The sequence below is a fragment of the Anopheles moucheti genome, chromosome 3, assembly GCF_943734755.1.
Source record: "Anopheles moucheti chromosome 3, idAnoMoucSN_F20_07, whole genome shotgun sequence".
Classification (NCBI taxonomy): Eukaryota; Metazoa; Arthropoda; class Insecta; order Diptera; family Culicidae; genus Anopheles; species Anopheles moucheti.
Window position 1 is genome coordinate 41,367,636 of NC_069141.1, and position 12,359 is coordinate 41,379,994.

The following is a 12,359-nucleotide window of genomic DNA, read 5'->3' on the forward strand; positions in this document are numbered from 1 at the left end:
CGGACAGCGGGGGTTGGGGACCGGGTGTGTCCCAGGTAGGGACGAGCTGAAGAAAAGTGACCTCTTAACATTTCGATCACGCATCCGCAACGTCGACGCTTCTTTCGTCGGCAGCACGGAACGGAAAGTGACGGGTTCGAGTGGTTTTGCACTTTCCAAGTGGCTGCAGATAGAGGGTGGAGATGCTCTTGAAATGAAGTAATTACGAGGGCGCACAATCCGTTCACCGAGCGCAAAAGCGGGGTTGATTTGAAAGGATTGATTTCCGTGCGGGATAATTGCATATAATTAGCAACTAGCAAAGGCAACTAGAAGGTACCGCAGATGCACATGCAAGTTGACGCGGATGCATGATCGAGAATGTGGACACATTTCCGGATCAGTTGAAAATTTATCAGATGAAGCACACAACACGACATCCGGTGTGTTGGGCTAGAAACGGAATTGACTATGCTGTGAACATCCGTCCGAGCACACCGAGTCTTTTATTTGCGTTAAAGGATACTCTACCATATTTTGTTTGCTTTACACAGAAGTTAAGTTTTCATGCAAATCATAATGTTCTCGTTCGGTAAACATTTTGACATAAAACATGCATTCAATGCGCAATTTCCGAGCAGTGCCATGTGCATTCCAAAATCATATTTCACGTTCCGTTTTGTGAAGTCTTGCCGGGTGCAATATCGTCTCCCCGAAGAATGCTTGTTAGACGATGCCGACTTACGCAATATTTGTTCTAATTTGTGAATTTGATATCTGCGGCTGTGAGGGGGTGTTGCGCTTCACTGGGAAGAAGGAGCCTGGTTGTACGGTGTGGCCTAATTTATGTACTTCACCCCGAAGTCGCCAGTATCCGGCGTCGAGCCGTAGTGCAAATGCAGAAGGCAATTCTTATTATTGCCTGGTATCGAGCATTGTGTAACCTACATCAATCGTATTCCATCGTTCCGGACCGGTCTGTTCCACTTGGTTACTGTTGTTTTTAAGGGTCAGCAGCATGGGCAAACCTCAACTGCTTGCGTCGGGCATCGGGCGAACAAATCAAATGGCATGCACATCCAACGGCAAGTGCAGTCCCGGGCGCTATCCCCTGTTTCGTGCAATGAAACCAATTACAGATTCTGTTGCCCAAAAGCTACATTACCACAGTGTGCGAGAGGGAACGAACAATCAATACACATATATGGGGGTTTTTGGGGGAAATGCTCTATGATGGCGACTTCTAAAATAGGACTGTGTTCTCGAAGGTCTGCAGAGTGCGGTGGGGCCACACGGTCGTACCGACGGTTCGAGTGGCCGGAACGAATTCGAGCAAGTGAATTGTGGCTGTACACACATAAATTCATAAGCATATTTTATTGAATTTGTTGGGGTAATAAAGATAACCCGAGCTCTGAGGCCCGAGAAGTGCAGAAATGGTGATCGTCTTGCTTCGCCACTGTGGGCGTTTGCAGTCCCACTCTCCGAGTGCCTGTAATGGTCTTGATAATTTTTCTTTCCTGGTATCGTACGAGATATCGTACGGGGATCGTTGTGCACCGAGTGGTTTGATGTGGTCGGCCAGTCCAGTACGGTCATACCGGAAAAACACATGGAATGGACATTGTCCGTTGTTTTTAGCAACGATCTAAACCAAAGTGCTGGACGAAGAGATAACACGTACATGGTGATATCAATTCTACTCGAATGCTGGTGTATGAGTTCAAGGATCGGAAGATAGCTTTCAAGCCATTATGGCAATAGATGACGCCGTATTCGCCATCACGAAATTGAAGCAACTATTTGAGAGAAATTGAAAGATTGTTGAATGAAAACCTTGATATTCTTTTTTTCCAAAATCCTGATAGTAATGCAGAGGAATCGGCGCAACTTTAATATTACCTACATCTAGTGAAAGCTTCTTCACTTCGGAATACTACGGCCCAAAGCCGTCATACTCACACTGCCGCATGATGTGGCAGCCTTTTTTGACAACCAAGCAGTTCTCCCGTTCGTGTCGGGGTCGACTGACGTTTCATCTGGCCGTCATTTCGACACGTGGTGCTAGCACTGTGTGTGAAGAAGGTCCTGGCCATCACCCAAAAAAGGGACCGATACATGCAACACGGGTTCGGGGGGAAATAAATTAGACGCAACGAGCGCTTCATCGCATGGTTTCATTTCATCCCCACATCGGGCGCAAAACGGAACCCGGACGACGGTACGTCCCGCCGAGTACGGATCTGTTGGGTTGATGGAGTGGGTGTGAGTGTTGGACGTGTGTACCAGCTGCTATGGTGGTGCGCTTCGACATGCTGGCTAACTGTTGTTGAAATGGGTTTAGTTCAAAATCTGCAACGAACAGACGAAAGTAATTCGATGGTGGTGGTCCAAAATGTATAATAGAATTTTTTGCCCAAGCTTTATCGCATCGAGAAGGACACTTTACTAATCTCTGTGTTTAATATTACATATTTAACGATAATTCGTTTGATAGTCCGTTTAGGCGACACTTGCACAGTGCGCTCTTATTTTGTCTATCTACAATAGCACGTTTTGCATTATGCTGGCTTGTGGACATTGGAGGCTAAAACATGTGCCATCGGTCGTTGCTAATCGTGCCATGCTAATTCAGTTTTTTTGGGACAACGTTACAGATGCATTGGATTAACTAGACAATCGTGGGAACTGTATGTGAGTTAAAGAACCCTGAAAGATACATTGAGCTCTAATGACTTTCTAATGTTTTTCTTATAACGTTCAACCGAGGGCTATAAAATAATAATATTTTATCAAGCGTTTCTTTATTACAGTTAACTCAATTCAAGCATTAAAAGAACGTCCCACGACTGATTCTGTAATAACAAATTCCCGTTTGGCGTGATCAATGAAACATTTTTCCGAAAGTTACACAATTTGATACGTGGACACAATCGCTTATGGGAAAGTAAATGTTGTCCTACTAACGCCATGACTAACAACAGCAATTGTTTCGGTTTCGTATGCTAAAACCGCATAACAGCCGTATGCAATATTTACCATCCTTTTAGGCGACAGGCGCGATGCGATTGTTTCGAAAGTAACTGATGAATGGTACAGATTTTCAAACATGTCCGAACCGTTTCCTAAATATTGAACATTATGCCATGGATTCGTTGACCCGTACAGCGCCGTTACCGTTGGTACATGTCTTACGATCATTTTTTAATTGAGAGACGCTGTGTCGTTTCGCAATATTAAATGGATTCATCACACACTCCATACTGAGCATTAAGCGATAGATTTTTTTTAAACCAACAGTCAATAAAAGCCGTACAGAAGAATTAGCTGAACGGTGAGGTAAAAGAATTTCCTAGTCTAGCGCCATGGTGAAAACAAAAACTCTTCATCATTGTCGGCATTGCTAAAAAGGGAGTGAAGGGTCTGATCATTGCGGGAGTATCTGTTAATTCAGGGTGCCGTTGGGGAGCTTGAACGAACAAGCAGTACATTTTTGTGTGGCGCTAGATGTGAGGGATGATTTGAAGATGCAGCTTGCCGGTTATGACCGCAGCAAATCGGTCGTGTTGTCGTGTGACGAATATCGAAAAGGAATTAATTGCACATGCTGTGGCAGCTGCTACAAAGCGAGGCGCCAGTAGGGTTTGGCTTACAGATTGCTCTGCTGCATCATCATCTTCATCTTCATGATCGGATCGAATATGATCCGAGGCTGTAAGTGACCTATGTGATAATTGTACAATGTGTCATGGACATCACTTCCCGTGCAATTACATGCCGATGCATCATTGCGTGGGGATTGGTTAAAAGTAGGTCATAAAGAAATAGTGTTAGACCCACAACCTGGCCATTCTTCCACGAATAAAAAATAAATAAATAAATTCTAATTGCCTCTGTGGGTTTTAGACATTTACTTTACTATTAGCATGGAACCGATTGGAGACAAGAGAAGTTTTTATTAATAATTTTCCCATTTCTCTACCATTCTACTCCCATTACAGGCTGGTATATTGTATCACAATCATCGCTATCATTTCAATCGATACGATCGGAGCTGACCTCTCTACAAGGGAACGCATACGGGTGAGTAAAGGGTGCCGCTACCGAAATCACGAGACAAAAAAGGGGGAACATGAAAACGCAACATGGAACATGGTGCAGACATAATGGCACAACAGTCGAATTATGTTGCACTTTGTGCCGATCGGAGCAGGTATCTTCCACCGCAGGGTAGAATAAGTCGAACGCGGGATGGAAACTTCGGAACAAGTGTAGCCGGGTGTGCGGCCCCAACAAAGTGGTTGCGATAGCAGTGGGGGAGAAAAAAAGCACGTCACCTTACCGTTTGTGGGAGCCAGCGGACCATGTGGCTAATTAGCAAAATGGAAAAGCATGTTCACCTAATAGCATCTGTTTGGTGTCGACCGGTGGTCCACTCGTGGCTCGTGGGTCATCATCGTGCTACTGCTACCACTGTACACTGGGATCGGTTCGTGTCATTATGCTCTTGATAAACTTTTCCGTATCTTTCGTTTTAGTTGAAAATTTAATTGAGAAACAAAGTGGCATTTTCCTAAGCCTTTAGTAAGGGATTATAAATTATTAAAACATTTTATAGCACTAAAATTACTAAATTATGATATGTTTAAAGCATTAAACTGAAAGGAGTTAGTCTGTAAATTTTAGTTTTCTGTGAATAGTTTGTATATTAGTGCTTCATTAAGAATTAACACAAAATTTGCCCACACTGTTCGTGAAGAAGCCGGCGAGCCATTGGGTCCATTTCCTCCAGTGGGCCCTTTTCCTTCGCTATTTTTCCCCTGCTTTCCAATCTCCATCACCTGTTATCATCCTGCTACATTTCAACGGTGGTAGAATCAGCATTGAGCAACAGCAACCAAAAAGAAAAACACGACAGCAAAACAAGTATAAAACGGCAGCAGATTAAGTTATATCTTATCAACATGAAACGGAGAAAAGCAAGGTATGGAAGGAAGAATGTAACATAAACAGCATATTCCGTTCTCTGCCGTTCATGCCAGTAATTTCCACTCAAGCCACGTTTTGGTGGCCGGCATGCCGCGTTTGGTGTCGCTTTCACGGGTGGTTGTTGTAAGACATATTAATGGCTGGGCTGCGGGCACACTCCAGAAGTGCCCGGCGGTCTGAAGGTTGCCGGCCTGCAGGCACCGGAAGAGACCAGAAGAGGTGCGCTGTGATGTGTTTGAGTTGGTAGTTTGTTGTGTGTTTGCGAACGGATGGAACTTCTCTCGCGATTGTTTGTACATGGTTCGCGGTAAGTGCACTGTACTGGAGCCAAATGTGATACACCATGAACCAAGCTATTGCCTCAGATGCGTGCACAGATGAGATGAGTGGCCTCCAGCCCATCCGAATGCGTGGGCGCAAACAATTGTTCCCAATTCACACTTAGGTAAATTAGGCTACGGGGCAATATGCTGGCATAGCGCCGGGTTGCCGGTGTGCCGGAAGTGTACCAATCGGACGCCAGGAAGGATGGCTCATTACGTACGAGGATGATGCACTGCAGCATACATCTTCGGTATGAAAGGGTAACGAAAGTAGCCATGCGCAAACATCAACCTTTCGAGATAAGGTACATTAGGGCTAATGATAGTGTGTGAGAGAGATATATTTAAATGGTTTAATCTTGTAAGACTTCAAGGTGAAAAAATATTGAAATTGCTTAATATTTTGTTTGAAATTTAATATCCGAGGGGCTATGCTGTAATTTGAAACATTTCTTCGTAATGAATTGGGTAGCACCTTGAGGTGCATTTATGCATTGAAATTGTCACAGAACTCGAGATGCAGCCATATGTGCGTAAGGCTACCAGTATTGACTTTTATTTATTTACATAGGAATATATTTATATCACTGGCTTTAAGACGAACGTGTCAACGCCATCGCACCACTTCGTTTTGGACCTAAACCCAGAAACCGATCGATTTGAACCTAAAATACCTCTTTTATCCGTATGGACGATTTTGAGGCCATTTTTGACTTCTTTCAGAAGTGGGTCGTCCGGTGTCATTTTAACGACATCACTCTAACGACGCCAACCGGTTTGTAGAACAGTGATTACTTTGCAGAAGCCACATATCTCTTGACATCTTGTCTTTTCACACCATGCATTAATTGTTAGCTTAAGCAACAATTAAGCAATACCAGTACTTAAAAGCAATTGAAAAGTATTTATAAAAAATGTTCTAAGGGTCTTAGAATAATTTAATAATTAATTAATTATTTTACCCTATAACCCAACTATACTTCAACTTATTTTATTTGTTTTTCATTTATTGAGGAAAATAGTTCAATAAATTTCCTATGTTTCGTTATTCTGGTTTGACATAAACCTTGATCTTTGATGAAAACTTAATAATTTCAAAACTGATCTTCGCAAAATCCTACCGTTAAGTCAATCATTATTATGTCATCCAGTATGACGGGTTTTGTCGTAATATCATGAGTCAACCATTAAACTAGCCTAAATTTAAATAAATATTTTATGTGATATACACAAATCAATAAATATTCTACGCAAGTAAAAATATCGTAACTGTAGCTACAAAACTATTACTTAAAGCCAGGAAATTTCGAGCATATTTTGGACTTTTCTCGTTACTACTAATACATCTTAAAGTTATGTTTGAAGATTGTGTGCCTCATTTGATCTGGTGGTGTATTGTGGAAGCAACCAATGCTTCAATCAAAGCTTCTGAGCAACTTGAAAGCGGTTTTCTCAACAATGGCCCATATGAATTTCGTTGATCAAAAACCTCTAAGTGCCCATTTGAAAAAGCCAAATGCTGAAAGGCGACCTGCTCGGTAGCGCCGGTTAAGCGTAGAGCGTGAAAAACCATTACTGTGGGGTATCCTAATTTTCACTTCCTTATCCGTGTGTGGCCATAAACCGTGCACCGTAGGGCAACTTTATCATAACGCAAACTGTAGCATCAGCGTCAGCTACCCGAAACGGATGTTGCCGGCCCAACAACCGACGACGACGACGATGACGACAGGCAGACAGGCAATCCATGGCAATATTGCGGATCAAGCGGAACCGTAAGTTAAATCAGGAAACCTAATCGCCTTGTTGTGTGCGGACCGGTATAAGATCCGGAAGGTTTTCGATTATGCTCGAAATTTATTGCCACACCAGCGTACGAGCTGACCAGTTCTGTCTTGTGTGTGTGTGGCCAGGCCATATTCCAAGCGAGTGTCAGCCGTACAAGACGTGAAGAATTTGAACCCTTTGTCGTACGGTATGGCCCCGAAACAGTGCCGTTCAGGAGCGAAGGAGCAAAAGTGATGATGTTTCGATGCTTCGGCTCGCTGCGGTTTGACCTACAATGCAACCTTATGGCGCAGAATTCGAATCATGCTGGGTTGGTGTTCGGTTAAAATTCAAATTTTTCACCTAGTCGTTTGTGGAGGAAGTACGCTCTCAGGAATAGCTCCCCAGTCTCGCTTTATCCCGCTGCCGAAAATGCCTTGCTGCTGCTGGTGGTAAATGTTGCGCAGCATTGCTTTCAGATTTTCCGGTTCATTTAGCGCAGACAATGGTGTTCTGCTAGAGAGGAAGCGATACCACCGTCGGGTCGGAAGAGAAGTACGGATCGGATCTATGGCGGCGTGACGATAGAAGTAGTTCTAGATCAGATTTGGGTCTGGCTTTCGACGTACATCGAATGGGAACACGCCACTGAAAGGGTTAACTTCCGCTTGAGAGAAAAGGAAAAATCGCATCTCCTAGTTCTGCACAGTTGTTGTAGCAGGGTGCCCAACCATAGGCGGGGAAAAATGCATGCGAACAAACAAAATTGAGAAAAAAATCAGGCTCAAGCATGTAGGGAGGAAAATTCACCCAAAATTGGTCTGCCAGAACCGGCGCTCATGATAATGTTTTTTTTTTCATGATGGCTTTTGGTGCGATTGTGCTGATAGTTTTACGGCCGATGAGTGTTGAATATTTTACGTCGCTTAGTTGCTCTTCGTGTTTTTAGTGAAGTTTTTTGAGTGTGCTTCTGGTTGGTACACATCGAAAAACGGTGGCAGTTTTTAGTTTTATTGACATCGTTGCATGTTCTTTTGCAAACAAATATCCATCATATAACATACGAAAGATGACTAATCGAACAGACAGACGAGAAATAGGGGCTAGAAAAATAAAAAAACAAACAAACTTTTAATAAATATTCAATTTATTTGTTACGCTGGTGGAAACATAACCACGCGAAATCAAACAAAAAGCCATTTGAGATGATCAACACACGGCCTTGCAAGCGCAAGCAGAGAACATACGTTATGTAATTTCCTGCTCGGAAAATCCATTCAAAATGCATTTACTTTCGCCCACCCGAACGGCGTAAAACCAGCGATAGTAAAGGTGAAGTAAAAATAAACAAACCGTGTTTCAATCATTTTGAATATTGAACCAATTCCACTTGTTCCGCTCACAATTCAATCACAGGCTTCCCGGGCACGGGTTCCAAAGGGTGATAAATCAAAGCGGAAAATCCACTTGCTCCGCCCTGCTAGCTTCCAGCCAGCCCCGGAAAGTGAAAAGCAAATATGGGAGAGATTTTTGCGTGACCTTGCTGCAAAGGGGGCAACGATTTCCCACGTCTCAAGCGCCTGCGGTCATCCAGGTTTAGGTTCGCGCCAGAGTGAACCCAATGCAAACAAAGGCCAGTAATCTGAACTCTCGCAGATGGACGGTCAGTTTCTAGGTCAACGGTCAAACGGCACTGGAGACGAACATAATCGACCGAGAGTGAAGGACTCCGTCTCACTGACCGCACACTCGCTCCTGGGCCCGAAGCTGGACGAACCACCAATTTGCCCCTCAATCGGTGAAAATATTTGGCTGCCAGTAAAATGCGATAATTCCGTCCGTTACGAGAACCGCGAACCGTTAGGAAGACGAGTTCCAACAGCAATCGGAAGGAAGCGAGGACGAGCATCATAATGTGGCATGTGTGAAATATGATGAAATGCAACGAAAACCACTCATCATCGTGCATCATATCGGTTTTGGGATGAGATGTTGAAAAAATTCCAACAATTCTCTGTGGATGGAGTAGCTGCCACGATGAAGGAAGCGAAGCTGATGTTAATGGTAACCCTTGGCCATGGCAGCCCCCGTTCTGCCGACCAACGGTTCTAACCGAATCGTTCCTGCATTTGACTGGCGACTGGTGGTGTTGGTGTATGGGTCTCTGCTCAATGTACAAACCATTTGAAGCTGACAACATTAGAGAAAAAACGCTTTGCCAACATATTAAGCGCTACCCTAGCTCCATTTGACCTATTCGTCCAATTTGACGGAAAACTGCCTCCGTTAGTAGTCCTCCCGGCCCTGTCGAAAAAAACACGCGATCATGTCTAAGCGGCCAAAGATAGACGCGGCAGATGAAATGAGAGGCGCAAAGATTCTAAATTCCAGACAACGCAAACGTACGGTGGAAGCGTTGCACCCTTCGCCCTGTTTCCCTTACCAACCCGTCTCATCGTTTGCTCGAAATATGATTTATGGACGCAACAACTTATTTGCCCTGTAGTGTTTGAGGGAAAGTGTGTTATGCTGTGTAAGCGCCCGTATGTGTTTGTGTATGAAAGGCATGCGAAATAAAAATTTGGATAAACAAAACCCTTCGGCGGGTATGGGGTGTTGGCAATAATCCTACAGTTACCCTATGTTGCGTGTGTTTCTTTACGTTACGGCACATTATGCCAAGTTAGATTAGGTGCGATTTTCAGCAAGGTCAATACTTTGAAGCTGCTTGGGAAATTTAACACCAAGAAGTCGGATATCAAGAAGCGTCACGACTAAATATTTTTTGTTAATATCACTCTTCCGCTTTGATCGGTTAAAGACAGTTACTTGCTTACTTATCCGGCGCTACAATCGCTTCGCGGTCTTGGCATGCTGAAGGAGTCGTCTAAACCGATCGAGGTCGTGCGCCTTTGTCTGATTATCCCGATCTTGCCGGCAGTTAGCTCATGCCATATCAATCTTTAGTGTTTTATAATCACTTCCTATTTTCCAAAACTCTGTTCGAATTTGAGCAGAACTTATCAAAAATGTCATTATAGTTTTGTTTAAAGTAATACAGTCGAGTCCCAAATCCGTCGATAATGATAGTTGAGGAATAATTTTTGTTTGATGTTTGACGTGTGATGCTGTCACACTGGAGTGAGACAGTAGGTTATCATGGTGCAGAATTGAATAGTTGTAATGTTCTATACGGACTCAGCTCAGAAGGACTCAGCTCAGGCCTTAAGCATTGGATTGAGGATCAATGCGACTAAGACAAAGGACCTGTTTACCGGAGACTGTAATCGTAGGATTCTCTGCCTGAGAAGCAGAGTATCAATTGACGGGGATGACCTTTCTAGCTAGTAGCGGCAAGTTGCAGTTACCTTGGAACGATCGTATTATGAACAACAACTCCCCTTCCCTTTCATCTACACAACAACCACAGGAGGTCTAGGTCTGCCATTTGTTGCTTTCTTTGATTTTATTTTTACCCATTTCCGATTAGTCAGACTTGTGTACAGCGGTTTGGAGTAGTGATGGGCAGATTGCGATTCGGCAGATTCGAAGACCCGATTCCTTCATGGATTCGATCGGATAAGATCTCACGTGACGGATTCTTAGAGGATTGAAACCGATTGGGGTTCCATAGGGATTCGATCCGATTAGAATTCTATTGGGATTGGATCCGGCTGCTATTTTCGAGCTGCAGGTACTGCGTAATTTCATTGGCGTTATTGGTGAGCAGGGCGTCTGGAGAAGGAGAATATAGCATGCGCTAGTCTAACTGTTTGGCGGAGCAGACATCCTGGCTATTGTGAATGTCAGGAAGGTTACGATAGTTTGGAAACGTAAAGAGGATATCGCACTGATATTCTACTAGAAAGGTGCTTCTCAGCGACCCGCTCGGCACGAGTCCTAGACAAGTTAATTGCAGCTTGTGAATGCAGCCGGGAATGGAGGAGAGCTGCCTTGGAACCAGTTTCCTGGAAACGGATTACCTTTAAACTGTGAGCAAGACAAGAAGAAGAAGTACACAAACTTGTTCCACGAATCCTTTCGTCTTTTTAACGAATTCATTCTAGGTTAACTCATGTGTTCTTCTTCTGCTTGTCTTGCTCACAGTATTTCTTGCTTCGAATTTACGATTACAAAACATTCTAAAAGGATCAACATTCATAAACTCATAAACTTACTCATGCTAGCTTGTGAAAACTTAATGATCTTTTTTGAAAGCTCATGCTGCTTTTCGAATGCTTGTGAATGTGAAAGGCATCATTCTGCACAACATTTCTGCAATATTTGGAATCCTATGCAGAATAAATTTCTCGGAAAACACAAGATTTCTGATAAGCTCATGCCTCCATTTTTCTTTAACAAGTTAGAATTCTTTGTTCATCTTCGCCTAACAACAAATAGCTACCGAATGACTGTCGGAGGTTAAATATCACACTTTTTGCGCGTATAATATATCGTTATGCTGTTCCTTCTGTATGAATTCGAATTAGACTGATTGGGTGGAACAAGTTGCATTCATGGGAACATTTTCTTAACGATTTGCGAAAAACAACGTTGAAAAAAATGTTACAGCAAATGGTCCGTTCGTGTTACGTGTCGGTAGTCGTAATAAATGTATTTCTTTCTACTCGCTACTCACCTACCTACGGTGCATGCAGGACCATAAAGATCCATAGGAATCTTAACCGGCGCCTTAAAAAACATATTTTACAATGTGATTCCTGGCAGATGAGAGCCATTCACGACAAGCATGACATTTGCGATTATGTGTGTCATTTGAACGGAACACCCATTGCGTATACCGAGCAGGGAGCTACCGTTCTTTCCGGTAACGACACAAGCTGGGAGGAGTGGTCTGAGAGGGTCGACCTTGGCAGCATAGAAACATGCCGTTCTAACGTTGGTGGAAAAACGGCAACCAAAGACCATGGATGTTGGGGACTCGTTGACATGAAGCAAGCAAAGAAGGGCAGTGGGTAACATTTATTTCGAACTTACAAGCACTCGATACGATGTTGAACGTCCTACACCATGTTCTCTCGGCAGAACAAATGGTGACGTAGAATTACATTTCCAAATCCAACAAAACCACCCATCGGTATCACACGGCGTTGATTGTTTTGTTTCTATACAATTTGCAGTCTATGTTACAAATTGTTTCTGTTTCTTCCGTGCGGTGGTGTGTGCGTGTGTTTTTCGTACACCCCAAACCAAAAATTCGCTCCCCAAAGACCCCAATCGGAACTTGTTCTAGAGGGCGAAGAATTTCACACCACCACCAAGGGCACCAAAACATTTTTA

At 43.5% G+C, this 12,359-nt stretch overlaps 1 protein-coding gene across 1 annotated transcript in view; it reads left to right on the plus strand.

Moving 5' to 3' along the window:
• The window catches only part of LOC128302694 (thrombospondin type-1 domain-containing protein 4), an 81,051-nt gene that overhangs the window by 2,751 nt on the left and 65,941 nt on the right, over nucleotides 1-12,359 (plus strand). Inside the window, exon 2 of the mRNA XM_053039558.1 lies at nucleotides 3,981-4,062. Coding sequence (XP_052895518.1) covers nucleotides 3,981-4,062 — 82 coding nt within the window. The remainder of the gene's footprint in view (nucleotides 1-3,980; nucleotides 4,063-12,359) is intronic.